The 19,229-nt window shown below is 61.3% G+C and overlaps 2 protein-coding genes across 4 annotated transcripts; both read left to right on the forward strand.

Moving 5' to 3' along the window:
• Positions 1-46: 46 nt before the first annotated feature.
• Positions 47-13,940, forward strand: HMGCL (3-hydroxy-3-methylglutaryl-CoA lyase). 3 transcript variants are annotated; one of them, XM_070079098.1, is made up of 9 exons: positions 47-197; positions 2,647-2,733; positions 4,414-4,521; positions 5,067-5,162; positions 7,213-7,361; positions 9,962-10,025; positions 10,712-10,900; positions 11,854-11,979; positions 13,383-13,940. In XM_070079098.1, the coding sequence occupies exons 1-9, from the start codon at positions 138-140 to the stop codon at positions 13,482-13,484; spliced, it is 981 nt and encodes a 326-aa protein (XP_069935199.1). In that variant the 5' UTR covers positions 47-137; the 3' UTR covers positions 13,485-13,940. The 3 variants fall into 3 exon arrangements, with proteins under 3 accessions (XP_069935199.1, XP_069935200.1, XP_017201960.1); XM_070079099.1 differs by lacking the exon at positions 5,067-5,162; XM_017346471.3 differs by lacking the exons at positions 7,213-7,361; positions 9,962-10,025.
• Positions 13,941-14,726: 786 nt separating this feature from the next.
• GALE (UDP-galactose-4-epimerase) lies at positions 14,727-19,186 on the forward strand. Its single transcript, XM_017346469.3, has 11 exons — positions 14,727-14,846; positions 16,281-16,471; positions 16,602-16,717; positions 16,804-16,917; positions 17,200-17,376; positions 17,618-17,731; positions 17,823-17,889; positions 17,976-18,061; positions 18,295-18,372; positions 18,557-18,671; positions 18,779-19,186. The coding sequence occupies exons 2-11, from the start codon at positions 16,351-16,353 to the stop codon at positions 18,835-18,837; spliced, it is 1,047 nt and encodes a 348-aa protein (XP_017201958.1). The 5' UTR covers positions 14,727-14,846; positions 16,281-16,350; the 3' UTR covers positions 18,838-19,186.
• Positions 19,187-19,229: the final 43 nt, after the last annotated feature.

The raw sequence follows: 19,229 nt of genomic DNA on the forward strand, positions 1-19,229 counted from the left end.
CTGTGGGAATAACTGGAGAGACGGGGCTGGAGCCGGCGCCCAAACGTCACCGCGAGGCCCCGCCCCGGGGGCGGAGCCATGGCCCCAGGCCGTCACGTGGGGCGCCGCTGGGCGGTGACTGGGAAAGCGGGGCCAAGATGGCGACAATGAGGAAGGTGGTGCCGCGGCGACTGGTGGGCTTGGCGACCCTCCGGGCTGTAAGTGCCCCGTCCGCCGAAGGGACGACCCTGCAGGCAGCCGTGACGGTCGGGGTCGGGGGCCTGAGCCGTGGCGGCCGCCCTCTGAGAGGCGAAGCTGGGCAGCGTCGGGAGGGCCGTGGAGTCTTCGGCGCTCCCTGGCTCGCCCAGATCCCTTCAGGGCTGTGGGGGCCCCTGAGGCCCCGAGAGGTGGAGCGGGTCGCGGAGAGCCGGGACGCCATCCCGGGCGTGGGTTCCCCGTGCAGGGCCCTCCCGGTGCCCCGGCTCCCTCCTCCCGCCGAGCCTCACACCTGTCACCTCTTAGTAAAAACCACAACACTTGCTTCCAGTGCCGCTCGCGAAATTGACCCGTCGGTTTCCAGCTGTTGTCGCTCTCAGGGACGCGGGGCGCTGTGCCGGCCTGCTGAGCGTGGCTTGGGTCGCGTGGGGCCAGGCTGGGACTCCCCTGGGCTGGATCTGAGGTTCTCCCGTCCGCACGCGGGGGGAGAGGGTGGGACACCCAGCTGTAAGGGGTTGAATGACAGCCCCAGCTGCGGTGGCCCCGACGTAGTTATCTACTGCCTAAACCTCCGCTTTTTCGTCTACATAGCGACACCATGACCAAGCTGTGTCTCTCTAGCTGTGTGACAGGACACGCGTTCCCGGGGCGGGGCTGACAGGGGGGCCGTCCTGATGCTCAGGGTTTGGGTCGTTATCGACGCTGGCTTTGGTGGGGGTGCGTCACAGCGCAGGACTCATCCCTGGGGGGCGGGGGGCCCATCCCTGAGCAGACGGTTATGGAGAGAAGGAGCTGAGCATTGCGGGGGGACAAGACTGCAGCCCTGAGGGTGGCACAGAGGCAGCAGGGTGGCACTGCCGCTCGACGTAGCACCCCGGGGGCCAGCCAGGCAGGTGACTCTGGGAAAGTGACGTCATCTCTCCAAGCCTCAGATTTGTTGCTTAGTAGAATTCCGCAAGGTTTGCCGGGCTCTCGGGTCCGTAGCAGGTACACAGTCCTACCTCCTAAGGCTGCTGAGAAGAGGCTATGCGCTGACAAACTGTTTAATGAATGTGGATTGTTATAGGAAGGGCAGGAGGTGGAGTTACACTGTTCTAGTATAAGGAACTCGGCAGGAAGTTTTCCGTTCTTTCAACAGCACCCAGCACTTATTTATCGCACCCCTGGTAGGTCCCGGGCCTTGGAATAAGCAGAGAATAGAAGTCAGGCACACAGAGCCGCAGGACACTCTCAGGGCCGTGTACGGCCGAGGCTGCCAGCCCTGCCGGAGCCTCGGGTCGCAGGCCCTTCCCGTGTGGCCTGTCCCCTTGGCCTCCAGGAAGCTTTGCTGGCTAAAGCCAGGCCAGTCCAGCCCAGCTGTTCACTGTGCATCTGGCTGATGGCAGGGAGCTCCTACAGGTTCTCAGGGGTCGGGGTCCTCAGCGGATTACACCACGTACCCCTCCTCTCCGCCCACTGCGGAACATTTATCCTGATCAAATCTGCTAAAGTTAAGTGCTGTCAGGGTAAGACGGGTAAGGGAAAGGAGGAAAAGGACTCGCACAGGGCTTGCTGGGGCGGAGGGGAAGCCTGGGGATAGATGTTGTGTAAAGAGGACTCAGGGCGGCTTTGCCCTGCCTCGGACTAACCAGACAGAGCCTTCCTGCCATCCTCACCCCCACCCCTGCCCGCCTCAAAGCCGAGACTAGCCCCATGCTCCTCCCACGCTCCATAGGTGCGCCGCTGGGACCCCCAAGCCCTTCGTGCATTTCTTTGTTGCTTTGGTAAATTTGCTGAGTGCCTGCCTTGTGCCCTGCCAAATGGTAGGGGTGAAGCGCCGGGGAAGACAGACACGGTCCCTTAGGGGCCTGTGTTCTGCCTGAGGAAGCACCCAGGAGACGTTATTGGCAGTGCTCTGCGGGAAATAATCATAGTCCTGGAATAGGGAGTGGTGGAGGGGAGGGAGGGAGGGGCAGCTTTGCAAAGGGGGGGGGGGCTCCATAACAGAGATGGGAGAAGCGCCTGCCGGCACAGGGAAGCCTTGGGAGAGGCGGCCAGGGGCACTGGAGCCTGGCGCCCTCTAGGGCAGACGTGGTAGTTGAGGGACCTGTTGGGTTCAGCAAGGTCAGCGGAAGCCACACCACGTGGAGCCTCACGGGCCGTGGGGGAAGGGGATGGGTCAGGCTGTGGTTTAAGCAGCTGGTGGCTGCGGTGGAGAGAGAGAAGGTGGAACACACGGGCTGTGGGAGCAGGTGCGGAGTTCTGTGAGCGCTTCAGGGAAGAGCGTGCCCTGCGAGTGTGAGTCTTGCTCATTCCTGTTCCTAAGACGTCCTCGCCAAATGTGCGTTGACTGCTGAGGTCCGTGGCTTCTGGTCCCAGGGCCGTGACGATGAGTGCATTCCCTTACAGTGGTGCCCTGGTGGGTGTGACAGCCTCTTCCTCTTATTTTGTGTTTCCTCTTTTAAACCAAAGGTCAGCACATCGTCGCCTATGGGCACGCTCCCCAAACAGGTGAAAATCGTGGAAGTTGGTCCCCGAGATGGACTGCAAAATGAAAAGGTAAAGATGGACGTGAACCAAGCGGGTGCTCCAGCCATCTGCTTTGAGTTTGCCGCATGGTGGGAAGTGTGGCCCAAGATGCGACTAAGCTGGGTCAAGTGCATCTTAGGCTTTTCGTAAGATCCAGTATTGTTGGAGTTGATTGAGTGACTTGAGCAGATTGTAAAATAATATATATATTTAAAATCTTACATTTTTGTGTAAGAAACAAAAATCTGTGTGTTCGAGGGGTGACATTTACAATAGAACCTACACCCTTACTGTCCCGTACAACTTTCCGTGAAGATGGGAAAATGTCCTGGTTGTGAATATTCTAGACCTCAGTGTGTTGGCCACTAGACACATGTGGCTCTGAGCACTTGCTGTGTGGCTGGGGTGGCGTTTGGCCTGGTGGTTAGATGCCCATGTCCCACCTCCGAGGGCCTGGGTTTGATCCCCAGCTCCGTTCCTGACTCCAGCTTCATTCTGCGAGGCAGTGGTGACGGCTCGAGTAGTTGGATCCCTGCCACCCACGTGAGAGACCTGGATTAAGTTCCTGGCTCCCAGCTTTGGCCCTCTAGCCACTGTGGGCATTTGGGGAGTGAACCAACAGATGGGAGCTTTGTCTCTGTCTCCCTCAAACAGGTAAAGTTACTGTGACAGAGGAACTGACATTTTCTATAATTTAAATGACCGCAGGTGGCTAGTGGCTAACGTATTGGACCACACAGATGGGGAGTTACTTCCCAGGGTGCTAATAGTATCTCTGGGACTAAGAGTAGTTTTGTCATGGGCATATTTTTCTGAACTCATGTGCTGTTCAGTATTTTGGTAGGAAAAGCTTTTTGTTCTTTCTTTAAGACGGAGCAGTCTGGCTTCCATAGTGAGTGCTTGTTGGGAGCACCAGTCTGACAGCCCCATGATGGCAGAATCATATCTGTCCTGCTTCCTGCTGTGTATCCCTTGTACCTAACACATTGCCTGGAACTCAGGGGCTTTCAAAAATTATCTGTGGAACGGGTTAAGTGAATGCAGTGGGGGAGAGGGAGAAGGGGCAGGCCGCAGGGCCTGGTGAAAAGAACCTGGAGTTTTTAGGATTCTTAACCCAATCCTGAAAGTACTAGGGAGCCTCGGAAGGCTGTTGAGCAAGAGAGTGAGACAGTGAAAGTTGTGTTTTAGGATGGATTGGTGGAGTGAGACTGTGCTCATGGGATAATGGCAGGAGATTTGGTCAGAGCGATCCATGGGAGCTGCATGTGGAGGAGGGAGGGCAAGGGGCAGTGGGTTGAACATGTGAGAATGAAGTCCAGTGCCAGCTGGGAGATGGAAAAGGGGAGAGTGTGATATTTTGGGGGCCCCTTTCCATAGGACCCCAAAGGTCGGTCATCTCTGCCCTTTCAGGCCATGGCACTTTGCTCTCAAGTTGTTTATAGTGGGGTCATAATCTACACATGTAATCAAGGGAATGTCTGCATGGTGGAAAGATAAGTTTCCATGCCAATACTAACTCCTTGTTGGGTGAGCACTGCCTCCAGTGTGGACTGCCCACCACCTGCAGGACCTGAAGACAAGGCTTGTCCCCTGCTTGTGGGCAGGGAGTGTGCCTGGCTTCCGGGTGGGGTTTGGGAGTGAACCGATAGGCACAGTTTTATACCCAGCTGTGCTGACCTGGCCTCTCTGGTGCTCCTCTGTCCGCTGCAGAACATCGTCCCCACTGCCGTGAAAATCAAGCTGATAGACATGCTGTCTGAAGCCGGACTCCCCGTCATAGAAGCCACCAGCTTTGTGTCTCCCAAGTGGGTTCCCCAGGTGAGCCCCAACCCCCAGAGGGAAGCCTTTCCTGGGACAAGAGGGGTGGGAAGTCGTGCATTTGCTCTTGAAGCTGGTGGGCGTGGGGAACAGAGGCCTCCAGGCCCCTGGCTGAGGGGCCGTGGATGAGTCATTGTGCAATGGTGCCCAAAAGAGCATGAGCCAGGAGTCATGGGTGCAGGGTCAGCCTTGACACTGCCTGGACTTGCTGGGTGACCTTGCTAAGGCCTTCCCCTCCCAGGCCTCCCGCTTACAGGCACGGGCAGGCAGGGAGGAGAGGTCTGCTCCAGGATGAGTGTCACACGTACAGTTTGGCCTCGGTTCATGGCTCGACATGTGATGCTGGCAGGTTGGCCTCATGGAGAAATCAGGGCTGTCACCCAAACCCGAGGGCCTTGCCGGTGGTCGAACAATTGCTGCTGACTTTAGGGAGATGAGCTCCACAGGACGCACTGCCCGGGCTCCTGGAGGACAGGGGTTGGGTGAGGAGGCTTCCCCGGCCTGCTCCTGGTGATGACTTGCAATGTCTCTCCCTTGGCTCCCAGATGGCTGACCACACTGAAGTCTTAAAGGGCATCCGGAAGTTTCCTGGTAGAAACTACCCGGTCCTGACCCCAAATTTGAAAGGCTTTGAGTCAGCGGTAAGAGACTGGTATGGTGGTGGGGGCCCCAGAAATGAAACAGGTGACACTGGTCCCTGCTTTGTCTCTAGCCCCGCCCCCTGTCATGGGGGGTCCATCTGAACAGCTTGTCTGCAGTGCTGGGCCTGCCCCTTGCCACTCTTCGCCATCCTGACAGATGCTTAACCTCTCTGAGTCTCCAGTTCTGCTGTAGAATGAATGACAGTGCCTGACGCCGGGAGGACTTCAGAAGCTAGAATTTGCACGCGTTGCTTAGCAAGAACCTGGCCCACGTGCTTAGGAGACGTGACTTACTCCTGTGATTGCCTGCTTCAGAGGAAGGCAGCTCTCCAGCAGGCTCTCTTTTTTCTTTTTAATTTGTGTTGGCTTTCATCTTACTTGAAAGGCAGATAGACCCAGGGAGATCTCCCATCCTCTGATTCATTCCCCAAATACCTGCAACAGCCAGGGCTGGGCCAGACCAAAGCCAGAAGACCGAAACTCCATCCAGGTCTTCTCTTCTGGGTGGCAGGCACCCCACTACTTGGCTATCACCTGCTGCCTCCCAGGGGGCATGTTAGCAAGGAACCGGAAGAGAGAGCAGAGCCACCACTCAAACCCAGGCACTGTGGTGTGGGTCGTGTGGATCCCAAGCAGTGACTTAACCACCGTGCCAAACACCTGCCCTCCAGGAGGGTTGCACCAGGAGCTGCCAGCACCTGCCAGCTTCCTTACAGCTCTGGACAGGAGCGTCGCTGGAAAGGCTGGTCCTGCGTTCGGGCAAAAGGCTCCTTGCAGGAGTGACTTGAGCGGTGGTGGCAGAGGTGGTGCTGGTGTTTCCCTGGAGGAAGTCTGTGCTGCTTTCTTTTTTTTTTTTTTTTTTTTTTTTGACAGGCAGAGTGGACAGTGAGAGAGAGAGACAGAGAGAAAGGTCTTCCTTTGCCGTTGGTTCACCCTCCAATGGCCGCCGCGGCCGGCGCGCTGCGGCCGGCGCACCGCGCTGATCCGATGGCAGGAGCCAGGAGCCAGGTGCTTTTCCTGGTCTCCCATGGGGTGCAGGGCCCAAGCACCTGGGCCTTCCTCCACTGCACTCCCTGGCCACAGCAGAGGGCTGGCCTGGAAGAGGGGCAACCGGGACAGAATCCGGCGCCCCGACCGGGACTAGAACCCGGTGTGCCGGCGCCGCTAGGCGGAGGATTAGCCTACTGAGCCGCGGCGCCGGCCTGTGCTGCTTTCTTATTTTTTTTTTTTTTTAATGTCTTTTTGTGTTCATCTCCATGAAGGGCAGAGCAAGAGAGAAAGAGATTCCTTCTACTGGCTTACTGCCCAAATGCCTACAACAGCCAGGCCTGGGTCAGGCCAGTGCTTGCAGCCTGGAACTCCATCCTGGTCTCCCACAGGGGAGGCAGGGAACCGGGCATTTAAGCCCTCAGCTGCTGCCTCCCAGGATGCATTAGCAGGAAGCTGGATCAGAAGTAGAGCAGCCAGGACTCGAACCAGCACCCATGTGGGATGCAGGTGTTCCAGGCAGAAGCTTAACCCACAGCACTACAGTGCCCTCCTGTAATATTATTACTGAGACATAAGTCACTGTATTTATTTTCTAGGGCTACTATGAGACAGTGCTACCATTTTAAGTGGGTCACTTAAAATGACAGTCGTGTGTGCTCTCACGGGGCTGGAGGCTGGAAATCCCACAGGAAGCTGTGCTGTGCCTGGTTCCATCTGAGGAATCTGTGCAGGCGCCCTGCTGCCTCTGGTAGGGGCCGGCAGTCCACGCACTGCTTAGCCTGCGGGTGCGTCACTGCAGTCTGCCCTCTCCTCCATGTCTCTGCGTCTTCTCTTGGCCGTCTTCTTGTGAGGACACCGGTCCTATTGGGCCAGGGCCCGCCCCCCTCCAGCATGGCCTCATGCTGACTCCTTGCGCCCACAATGGCCTTTCACAGAGAAGGTCGCATCCTGAGGTACAGATTCTACCCCTACCACTCGCCCTCCGTGAAGTTCACTGGGACACTGTGGGTGCGTGTTCCCGGAAGAGAGAGGGCTGAGAGCTTCCCGCGGGTACTGACAGGTGGCTGCCGGCGCCAGGGAGGTGAGCATCTTCGGAGCCGCCTCAGAGCTCTTCACCAGGAAGAACGTCAACTGCTCCATCGATGCGAGTTTCCAGCGGTTTGACGCCATCATGCAGGCGGCTCGGGCGGCCGCTGTCCCCGTGCGGGGGTGAGTGCGGGGGTGAGTCTGTGGTTCTGTTTCCTGAGTGCCTTTCCAGAACGGGGCGAGGCCCCTGGGAGCTGGAGCTCCTAGCACCGTGTGCACGGTATCTACTCTAATCAGTACCTCCTGTCGGCCCCGCAAGGAGCCATCCCCGCTTTTCAGACGGCAGAACTGAGGCTCAGGGAGAGTGGGTAGTCTCCCGCGAGGCTGCACAGCTGGCCTGGTGATAGCCAGAGGCAGCTTTCAGAAGCACACACCTGAGCCCATTCGCGGTTAAAGACCTTTCCCATGATGGCCAAGTTCAGGCGTTGGAGGTGGTTTGCAGGACCCGCGTGGTTCAGTCCCCGCCGCTCTGCTGCTTCATCGTCCCTGGCCCCTTTCTGGCCCCTGCATCCTCCGCACACTGCCCGCCAGCCCACTGGCCCCTGCGTCCTCCGCACACTGCCCGCCAGCCCACTAGGCCCTGCGTCCTCCGCACACTGCCCGCCAGCCCATTGGGCCCTGCGTCCTCCGCACACTGCCCGCCAGCCCACTGGCCCCTGCGTCCTCCGCACACTGCCCGCCAGCCCACTGGCCCCTGTGTCCTCCCCGACCACTGCGCGCTCTCACCCCTGGGCCTTTGCACGCGTTTTCCGTAGACTCAGAACCTCTTGCTCCTGTAGGCTGCTCCTCCTCAGAGCTTCCCCCGTCCTCAGCTGGAGCGGCTGCCCCTGCTCTGGGCTCCCACAGCCCCTGGCCACGCTCCGACGTAACACTTACCTTTGACTGGATCCTCTCGTGTCCCCACTCCCCGTGGATGAGGGCAGGGCCCACATCTCTACCAGTTCGTGCTGTGCTCTCCTCTCCACGTGCTCAGCCCAGCACAGAGCAGGTGCCCAGGAAGCGGTGCGTGGGTGATGAATGGGAAAGCAGGGGCTCCTGTCTCCCGACTCCCAGGCCTGTGCTGGCTCCTCAGCAGTGCTTGGTGAATCAGCGGGAGACTTAAAATGGAAAAGTGTACTGAGATCTCTGGGTCCCCAGTGAGTAGCCGGGTCATTGTGACACAGTGGGTTTGTTGAGCTGATTCAAGTTCTAGCCCCTCCACTTCCAATCCAGCTACCTGCTAATGCACCTGGGAGCTACAGATGATGGCCCAAGCACTTGGGCCCCTGCCACCACATGGGAGACCTGGATGGAGCTCCTGGCTGCTAGCTTCAGCCTAGCCCAACCCTGGCTGGTGTGGGCAGCTGGGGAGTAAACCAGTGAATAGAGGCTCACTCACTCACTCTCTCTGTCTCCCTCTCTCTTGCTCTCTCTGTCACTCTGCTTTCCAAATAAATCAATCTTTAAGAAAAATATTTACCCAGAAAACATTTACTATGCCTCTTTTTTAGAAAATTATTTATTTATTTGAAAGGCATAGTGACAGAGAGAGGGAGATGATAAAGAGGTCTTCCATCCTCTTGTTCATTCCCCAAATAGCCATAACAGCCAGGGCTGGGCCAGACTGACGCCAAGAGCCAGGAGCTCCATCTGGGTCTCCCACATGGGTGCAGGGGCCCAAGCACTTAGGCAACCCTCCGCTGCTTTCCCAAGCACATTAGCAGGGAGCTGGATGGGAAGTGGAGCAGCCAGGACTCAAACCTGCGGTCATATTGGAAGCAGGTGTCGCAGGGCGGTTTAAGCCACTGGCCACACCCCAGCCCCTCCCGTGCCTTCTAATGGGCAGGCTGCTGTGCTGACTCTCAAAGGCTTCCAGGGGCCTCCGCTCCAGGAGGGCCAGTGGGAGGAGAGGCCAGCTCCATCCAAGACCCCCCCACACCCCCAGCCATGAGCAGAGCGCGCCTGCCTTCCCGCCTCCTCGTCCTCGATGCGCGCCATGCCTCCGCTCCTCTGCCCCTTGCCGGGTGCTGCTTGCTCTGGGATGCCCTTCCCGCAGCCCCAGCGGCCTGGGAGAGGGCTTCCTGGTCCCCATGTGGGACTTGGCCTCCAGCTGCGTCCCTTTTTTTCCCTCCAGAGCCCATCACTTCTGAGATTTTTACACCTATATATTTGATTGCCTTTTTATCCAGAAGGCTGGGTACCTGGTCATTCTTACTCAGTGCCCCTGCTTGGCACACAGCAGGCCAGTCGGCAAGCGGCAGTGACCCCTCGGCCCTCAGCCCACTGGGCTTGTGTGCGGGTTTGCAGTTTCAGCCAGTCTTTGTCTCCCCTGGCACATAGTTACACACACACACACACACACACACACACACCAACCCCAGCTCAGGTGCCGGCTCACTCCCCGCTTCTCCACGTGGACACACACACACACACACACACACACACACACACACACGCCCCAGCCCCAGCCCCAGCCCCAGCTCCAGCTCAGGTGCCCGCTCACGCCCCGCTTCTCCTGAACTGTGAGCCCTGTGGGGTTCTCTGCTGCCCCCTCCTGGCACTAGGCTGCACTGCCTTGTTCCCTCTGCACCTCCCAGAGTGAGCCTCACTGCGGCCTCCTGCCAGCCCTCAGGTTCTGGCTGCAGGCTTGCCAGGACTGTGCGTCCTCAACAGCCACCCTGCATCAGCCCTGCTGGCCGGAGAGCCCGGGGCACCGATGTCCTTCCTGCCCTGTGTTCCCGTAGGTACGTGTCCTGTGCGCTGGGCTGCCCCTACGAAGGGAAGATCTCCCCGGCTAAAGTGGCGGAGGTGTGTGTCGGGCGGGGCTCTTGTGAGGGTGACAGTCGGGTGGGCTTCCTCTCCCTGCTCTTTCCTGGTAGGTCACGATTTCATTCATTCACCCAGCCCAGGGGCTCTAACCCAGCACCATAGGACCCCAGAGGCATGCACCTCCCACTGTCCCCCACTGCCCCAGCAGGCCCAGCTATTGCTCCTGGCCGAGGGCGCGGGACATCGCCAGTTCATTTGCTGTGCGGGAGACTGGTGAGGTCGCCCAGGTCCCTTGCTGTGTCACATCCTTCCTCCCCCTGTCCAGCAGCCCACGTGGCAGCGTCTCCGCAGGGAGGCGTGTCCTGCCCAGCTGTCCTGAGATGTCATGGGTTTTCAGTGGCTTCTAAAATGTTGGTAGTTAGGAATTCCTGCTAAGAATATGTAGGCAGCGTCGCGGGCCCAGGCTGCAGGGATCTTACTGCCCAGGACAGAACTCGCTGAGGAGTCGGCTGCCCTGATTCCAGCACCCAGGCATGAGCAAAGGATGAAGTGGGAGGGACGTGGCAGGAGGAGGGCCCGGGCGCAGCTGGCTCTGCCCTCTGAGCCACGAGCCCAGGCTCACACTCGGACACGGAGGTGTTCTCCCTACACAAGGATCCCTGCTCCGAGCCCCTGCACCCCTGCCTGCCGGAATCGAGTCCCCAAGAACCTGCTTGCCTCCCCAGGTCTCCAAGAAGCTGTACTCCATGGGCTGCTACGAGATCTCCCTGGGGGACACCATCGGGGTGGGCACCCCGGGAGCCATGAAGGACATGCTGTCTGCCGTCATGCGGGAGGTGCCGCTGGCTGCCCTGGCTGTCCACTGCCACGACACCTATGGCCAAGCCCTGGCCAACACCTTGATGGCCCTACAGGTAATCAAAAGCACGTGCCCATTTCCCCGAAGGGCAGGGCGTGGTGGTAGGACAGCCTGGTTTCTGTTATTCCCTCAGCAAACATTCCCTGATGCCGGCACGCCAGGCCCTGGGCTGGTGTGGTGGACACAGGCATGGTGACCCTGTCCTGTCAGTGCGTGGCACCCTCTGGGGGCAGCCAGTGGTCCTGCTGCACGGTGACAGGTGCCGCCAGGGAAGGAGTCCTGGAGAGGGGCCCCGCCCCAGCTGCGGGGGTCGGGGGATTTGGCAAAAGTGGCCCAAGCGAGGCTGAAGACGGAGAGAAGAAGAGGGAAGGTAGGGAGGCAGGACTGCACTGTGTGGGTGAGTCTGGGTCCGGGGCGCGCGCTCGCCTGTGTGCAGTGCACGTGTGCAGGGGGAGCAGGCGTCTGCTTCCCCTTTGAATAAAGAAGCAGCTGAAAGTGAGGGTGGGGAAGGGGGTGGCGGAGGCCTAGGGACAGTGAAGAAATGAAGTCGTCTTCTGGGGAGAAGGAAGCGACGTCAGGGACATGTGACATGATAGGGCCCTGGTGGGGCCAAGTGACAGCAGGCAGGGGCAGACGGGGGTGGGGGGACAGGAGGTGAATGGGTGGCAGGAAGAACAGAGGTCTGCCTGTTAGCAGTGGGAGGGGCCGGACCGGTGGTGAGGGGGGCTTCTGGGAGGAGGTGGCTTGGAAGCCGAGGCCTAAAGAAAGAGAATCAACTGTCAGGATGGGGAGCGGAACCCGCTGCAGCGGAAAGAGACAGGTGATGGTCAGCATCCCCGCGGTGTGAGCCTGCTCCCCTCCAGCCAGCGGTGCTCGCCCACGCGCGCCCGCGCAGCAGCAGACGGGGCCGGAGCAGGATTTCAGGAAAGGCGTGACCGCGGAGTTCCGGGGACCGATGGGCGTGGCGGGGCCTGGGCCCTGGCGGCAGCGCGGCATCCTTGTTTCCAGATGGGGGTGAGCGTCGTGGACGCTTCTGTGGCCGGACTAGGAGGCTGTCCCTATGCACAGGGGGCGTCGGGGAACTTGGCCACCGAGGACCTGGTCTACATGCTGGAGGGCTTGGGCATTCACACGGTAAGTGCGCCTCCCCCCTGCTGGTGATGGCCGGGAACTGAGGCGGACAGAAGAGGGGCCCTGGAGTTGTTAGCATGGTGGGAGTGTGGCCGGCATTTGGGGCACTTTAGGTTTATGAGGTAGCAGAGTGGGAGTGAAGGAGGCAACAGCATTAGCGCAAGACCACCAGGGTCTCCGTGTGAGAGGCGCCCGGGACTTTGGAGAGGGGTCAGGTTCATGACCTGAAATGAGCAGCTTCTCTCTGGGCCCTTATTTGGTTGTCTGTGAAATGAGAGGAGCACATCAGGTGGCCCAGAATCCTAAGGGCCCCCAGTGGTGGCCTGGAGGCCGGGAAGCTTTGGGATCAGACGGAGCTGGGTTGAAATCCTAGTCCTGGGACCTAGTCCTGGCATTGTGGTGCAGTGGGTTAAGCTGCCACTGCTTGTGTCACCGGAATCCCACGTCAGAGTGCTGGTTGGGTCCTGGCTGCTCTGCTTCCTATCCAGCTCCCTGCTAATGTGCCTGGGAAAGCAGTGGAGGGTGACCCAAGTCTCTGGGCCCCGTGTGGGAGACTGGGATGGAGTTCCAGGCTCCAGACTTCAGCCTGGTCCAGCCCTAGCTGTTGCGAACATTCAGGGAGTGAATCAAGGGAGGGAAGACCTCTCTCCTGCTCCCCCTGTGTCCTCCTCGCTCTGCCTTTCAAATAAGTCTTAAAAAAAAAAAGTAAAACTGAGTCCTGATGCTCACAGGCCCGAGTTGTCTCATCCCTCTCTAATCTAGGATCTGGGAATGACCATAGCATCTGCTCATAAGGCTGCTTAGCAGGAGCGGAGCCCGCGAGCACCCGGCCAGTCGGGCTGTGTCAGCAGGTTTTCTTCCTGCTGCTCTTGTCCGCAATTCATGCCCGCTCCTTTCCACCTCACAGTCCTTGCTTCGAGGTGCCATTTTTCTTATGCCTACTTGAAAGGCAGAGTGACAGAGAGGAGAGAGAGAGATCTTCCAGCTGCTGGCTCACTCCCCAGATACCGGCAGTGGCCGGGTTTGGACCAGGCTGATGCCAGCAGCCCAGACCACTGGATCCCCCACGTGGGCGGCAGGGACCCGAGCACATGAGCCGTCACCTGCCACTTTCCCCGGTGCGTTAACGGAGCTGCATCAGAAGGCACTGGACTCTACCCCAGCACAGAGATACGGGACGCCAGCTGCCTCCCAGCCTGTTTGATCCCCGTGGGCCAGGCCCCATGCTAGGCCTAGATAGGGCACCACTGGGGCCTCGTGTATGAGGGAAGCCAGGGGCGGCCGGGTCCACCCTCGCAGGCACTGGGGACGCACCTTGCCTGTGAGGAGCGCTGGGGCCTGGCCGGCCTGCTGCTTCCTGGCAGCCGACAGCTCCCGACTCGGCCTCCTCTGACTTGTTTCTCAAGGGTGTGAACCTGCAGAAGCTCCTGGAAGCAGGGGACTTTATCTGTCAAGCCCTCAACAGGAAAACCGGCTCCAAAGTGGCTCAGGCCACCTGCAAACTCTGAGCCCCTGTGCGCATCAAGCCCTGGGGACGAGAGAGAGCAGGGGCAGGCGTGCATGACTCTCGGATGGGGACGTGGCAATGAGGATGAAATTAGGGGCGGGGCCTCCCAGCCTCCCTGCACGGTCTCAGTTGGCCGAAAGGAGGCGTAGGACCAGGCACTGTGGCCCCGGGCCCTCCCTGCAGCCCTGAGCGCCAGAGGCTGGGGCTGGCAGGTTCCCTTCCCTGGGCCCCAGCGGCAGCCCGGGAGGTGACTGAGGGCACGCGGAAACCCCAGCCCCTGCTGGGGGCAGCCTTCAGGGCACCCCTGGGGCCCCGATTATTAGGGCAAGGGGCACTGAAGACCCCCAGACAGGCAGAGGGCTGAGCTTCCGCGGGGGGCATCTGCCAACTCCAGCAACTCTGGAAAATCTCCACTTGGAATATGATTTTTGATAATTAAAGCTTTAATTTTCCAGAATGTACCTGTGTAGGTGTGTGTGTGACTGGGGAGTACGACTCCTTGGCAGTGGTGCAATCTCAGAGGGAAATGTATGCTCATCTCTGGATTTCCTCCCCGGCCACCAACACGGACGCCAGAAATCAGTGGCTTCGGGCTGGCTCGGGCCACTGCCCGCGGACACCCGCAGGGGCCCTTTCTCAGGCTTCGCCTGGGAGCCCGGGACTGCTGCATGACGTCCCCTGGGGGCAGCAGCGGCCTCTCCCAGGTCCGCAGTGGCAGCTCGCGGCGCCGCAGGCTCGGGCAGACCCGGGCTTTCCCCGCTCGGGGAACGCCGGCGCGCTCGTGCGTGGACTGCGCAGGCTGCGGCGCGACCTGAAGCGCATCAGTCCCTCTTAGAGACACAGAGCAGTCGACAGGAACCCCGGGAGCTCCCGAGGCCCTCCAGCTTCCCAGCGAGCCGCCCGCGACCTTCGCCCCCCGCCCCGAGCCCCTGCTGCCCGAGCTGCACGGAATCGGACTTCCCGAAGGAAGACTGGACGAAGGGTCGGGCAGAGCTTGGACATCTGCGGGTAGAGTGGGGCCCGGGCTCGTCGGCCCCGCGCCAGATGCCCTCCCTCTGCCCACGAGACTCCGGCACGACCCCGTCCCGGGCACTTGGGCCCGCGGGCGCCGCGTCTCGGCTCACCGCGCCGGTCAGCGGATGGTCCCGCCCACTTCCGCCCTCCGTGGGAGCTGGCCGCGCAATCGCCTTGAAGCCGCGCAGGCCTTTTGTCCTCCCGGTGTCGCCGTAGCCTAAGTGACACGTTTTCTTGGGGGCGTGGAGGGGGTGGGACCTGGGTGGGCCGCCAGCCCTTAAAGGAGCCGCCGCTCCAGGGCGGGAGGCGGCGCCTCTGGAGCCAGCGTTGGGCGAGGGATTCTGTGCAGGTTCGGGAAGCGGAATGAAGGGCCGGGTGGGTTCGGGAGGCACCGGGTGGTCCGCGGGCAACGAGGGAGCTTCGGGAGGGCCCAGGCCGCGCACCCGGCGGAATCCTGCCAGGGCGGGCAGGCCCGCCCCTCTGCTCCCGTTCGGCGCTGTCTGGGCTGGACCGCCCGGTTCATTCATTCCCGGCCCAGGGACTCTTAGTTCGGCTCCTTCCGAGCCTTGGCGCAAAGTCCCGGCTGATGCCCAGCCGCCCTCGAGCGCTCACGGCCCAGCGCCCCTTCCCCTCCATTGTACAGACTGGAAAAACTGAGGAGGCGACCACGGCGGCTGACCAGCCTTCCAGAGCCACTCTGCGGCCACCTTCCGTGCTCAGTGCAGAGCGCCGGACTGGGCGGTGGGGGTGGGGGCGGCTTCGCGGCCCGGGCAGAGTCCAGCGGGCAGCAGGGAGGACGAGGGCTGGCTGACTGCTTGGGCAGAGGGGCCGGGCTGCCAGCCTGGGGGTCCGGCTGTCAGCCTGGCTGCCGCTGACAGTGTGACCACGGCGGATTCCCTCACCTCTCGGACCCTGGTGTCTGCCCAAGGCCAGTAGCAACACCCGCCTCATCCAGATGTGGGTGAAATTCAGGAAAGTCATGCAGAGCGTGGCACGCAGCGGGCGCTCAGTTAGAGCCAGATGCGCCCAGAGGTGAGGCAGCAGGGCGCAGGGGCGGCAGCGCGCCAGGGCTGGGAATGAAAGGCCTCAGTGTCTGGGGCTTCCTCTGGGCTCCACCGCCTGCCTGCAGTTTGTTCAGGGCGGAGGTGCACACCTGGTAGTGGAGACGAGGCCAAGCCCACGTCCACACGGCTTAGGCTTGCGGCCTGAATTGGGCAGAATCCCTAGCTCCACCCAGGAGTGACCAGGCTGGCCCTGGCATGGGCAGAGGCTGAACCAGCCTGGGGTGGGGTAGGGTGAGGCCCACACTAGGACTAGGGCTACAGCCCCAGAGCTGGGCTCAGCCTGCCTGTGTAAGGTCATCTGATCTACTTCCTGCTTCCTGCCTGCTGATCCTGGAGGGAAAGGGGGGAGGTGTTAGTCACTGAGCTCAGAGACCTGCCACCTAGAGCTGGGGCGGCCTACGCCAGGCAGACAGGCCCCCTTCCCAGGATCCCGGAGCCCCAGGCCTGCCGCCCAGGACTCTCCAATCACTAGACACTGGGCAGGGAAAAGTGGACCTCAGATCCCATGTTCACAACCTGGGCCAAATGGAACTAGAGTGTACGGTGCCTGCGTGTCCATCTCCCCATCCAAGCCCTGCTGTGGCCCCGTGGATGCAAACTGAGGCCAAGAGAGAACTAGTGATCTCCCGAGCCTAAGGCCAGCGAGGGACTGAACCAGGGCTGACTTCGGAGCCGCCACCCTGTTAACAAGGGCTCGCTGCTGCCCGCCCGCCTTCCAGGTGCGCTCAAGGGGCCAGACTCCCCACAAAAGGAGGCCCCCTCCGAGACTGTCCCTACCGGGCCAGTGCGATGGCTGAGGAGGTGCTGGTGACGGGTGGAGCCGGCTACATCGGCAGCCACACAGTGCTAGAGCTGCTGGAGGCAGGCTACTCGCCCGTGGTCATCGACAACTTCCACAATGCCATCCGCGGTGAGCTTGGGCGCCGCCAGCAGAAGGGAGCCCCTGCTGCTCCTCCCCAACCGAGGGGGTGGGGGTGGGGGATGGAGGGGGGGTGTGTCTGGCTAGCCCTGAGCTTCCCGGCCTCCCTGCACCCTACCAGGAGGGGGCGCCATGCCCGAGAGCCTGCGGCGGGTCCAGGAGCTGACGGGCCGCAAGGTGGAGTTTGAGGAGATGGACATCTTGGACCAGGCGGCCCTACAGCGTCTCTTCCAGAAGGTGGGTGCCTGGCAGAGAGGCAGGCAGCAGACACTGCCACGGTCAAGGGCCAGGAAAGCAACCCTGACCCTGGCTTTGCCCTGCAGCACAGCTTTGTGGCCGTCATCCACTTTGCGGGGCTCAAGGCCGTGGGCGAGTCGGTGCAGAAGCCCCTGGATTATTACAGAGTCAACCTGACTGGGACCATCCAGCTTCTGGAGGTGAGGCTGGGGGCAGGGCGGGGGCAGGGGAGGGCCTGGCTGGGCCCCAGTCTGCAGGCAGAGCCACACGGCGGGTAGGGGCTCCCCAGGCTGCAGGCAGGGCCACACAGTGGGTTAGAGCCTGGGGGGCAGAATCAGGGCCCACACTGTACGTCTTGGACACCTCTCTACCTCTGGTCTGTTTCCCCATCTGTGGGTGCGTGTGCACAGAAGCGTGGCAGAGGAGCAGGGTGGGGATGAATGTGGGGGGCCCGGGCCACTGATGCCTCCCGCCTCGGCCAGATCATGAGGACCCACGGGGTGAAGAACCTGGTGTTCAGCAGCTCAGCCACCGTGTACGGGAACCCCCAGTACCTACCTCTGGACGAGGCCCACCCCACAGGGGGCTGTACCAACCCCTACGGCAAGTCCAAGTTCTTCATCGAGGAGATGATCCAGGACCTGTGCCGGGCAGACAAGGTGAGGGCCCCCTGGCCCCGCGCACCGGCTGAGCCCTCGAGTTTCCCATGAGCAGCTGGGATCCTGAGCACCCCTGGGTAGGGAGGAGGCTCTGGCCATGGAGCGACAGTGACTTGTCTAGGTCCCAGCATGGGCGGGGTGGGGCCCCAGCCTCTGAGGGCTTGTGGAGAACAGAGGCTATGGGGTAAGGGTGGGACGTGCTGCCTGGCCCCGCCCCCACCATGTGACCTGTGTCCCACAGGCCTGGAACGCAGTGTTGCTGCGCTATTTCAACCCCACGGGAGCCCACGCCTCCGGCTGCATTGGCGAAGATCCCCAGGGCATCCCCAACAACCTCATGCCCTACGTCTCCCAGGTAAGGAGGAAGGGGAGGGGCAGGGGGCGTGGCCCAGGGTCCCAGCTGGTGCTGGAGACCTGAGAGGAGCTGATCTGACCTCGGCCTCCAGGTGGCGATCGGGCGTCGGGAGGCCCTGAATGTCTTTGGCAATGACTATGACACAGAGGATGGCACAGGTGAGCCTAGGATGACCCAGGAACGGGAGCCAGTGGGGAGACAGGGACGGAACAAGCTCCCCACCCAACCGCCACCTCCTCTGCAGGCGTCCGGGATTATATCCACGTGGTGGATCTGGCCAAGGGCCACATCGCAGCCCTGAAGAAGCTGAAGGAGCAGTGTGGCTGCCGGGTAGGGAGAGGAGCGGTGCCAGGGAGGGAAGGGGACGGAAGCCTGGGCCAGTGCAGTTCCAAAAGGTAGGGGCTCCCCAGTCTGCAGGCAGGGCACACGGCGGGTTAGGGCCTGGGGGCAGAATCAGGGCCCACACTGTAGTCTTGGACACCTCTCTTTACCTCTGGTCTGAGTTTCCCACTGGGGTGGGGTTCCAGCCCCTTCCACAAAGCCTGCTCCCCTCTCCCGGGCAGATCTACAACCTGGGCACGGGCACAGGCTACTCGGTGCTGCAGATGGTCCAAGCCATGGAAAAGGCCTCTGGGAAGAAGGTAGGCTCCCCTCCCCCGGCCCAGCTCCACCGCTCAGCAGCAAAGACCCAGGCCCTTCCTGCTGGTCTACAGGTGGACGCCCAGCACCGCCCGGCCTCCCTGGCCTGCCTTGTCCCTGGCCAGCAGCTGAGGGGCGAGGCCCAGGGCCAGCTGGACTCAGCTTTGTGGGTCCCCTCCCCTGCAGATCCCGTATAAGGTGGTGGCCCGGCGGGAAGGTGATGTGGCTGTCTGTTACGCCAACCCCAGCCTGGCCCACGAAGAGCTGGGCTGGACGGCAGCCTTAGGGCTGGATAGGATGTGTGAGTGCTGGCCTAGCCCTGGGAGTGTTGGGGGCTGGACGGGGCGGATGGGGTCCGGGCTGCCCGCAGGACTCGGGGCCCTGACCACACGCCTCACTCTGCCGCAGGTGAAGATCTATGGCGCTGGCAGAAGCAGAATCCTTCGGGCTTTGGCGCACAGGCCTGAGGACCCCCCACCTCTCCATGGACCAGATAGGAGAATGAGAAGCAGCCGCCCTGCGCTCCAGCCTCTGGCAGGAAGCCAAGCCCCAGAGCGTCTGGGGCCAAGCCAAGGCCTCCCCTACCTCAAACCCCAGCTGGGCCAGCTCAGCCCACCAGGAAGGAGGCCGTGGGCTCCACTGACCAGGAGCCGGGCCTCTCTCCACTCTATCTTCCACAGGGTCCAGCAACTCCCAGGACCAGCGAGAGCAGGGAGGGAGGCTCTGGGACCAAACGCCGCCTCCCCCCAGGCACTAATTTATACTGCTACAAAGGAGCTCTCCGAAGTGTTGAAAATAAACGTTTCTTACACTGGGCAGCCGGCAGATGGTCACTCTCCGCGCCCCTGGACAGAACCAG

This window comes from Oryctolagus cuniculus, chromosome 7, assembly GCF_964237555.1.
Source record: "Oryctolagus cuniculus chromosome 7, mOryCun1.1, whole genome shotgun sequence".
Classification (NCBI taxonomy): Eukaryota; Metazoa; Chordata; class Mammalia; order Lagomorpha; family Leporidae; genus Oryctolagus; species Oryctolagus cuniculus.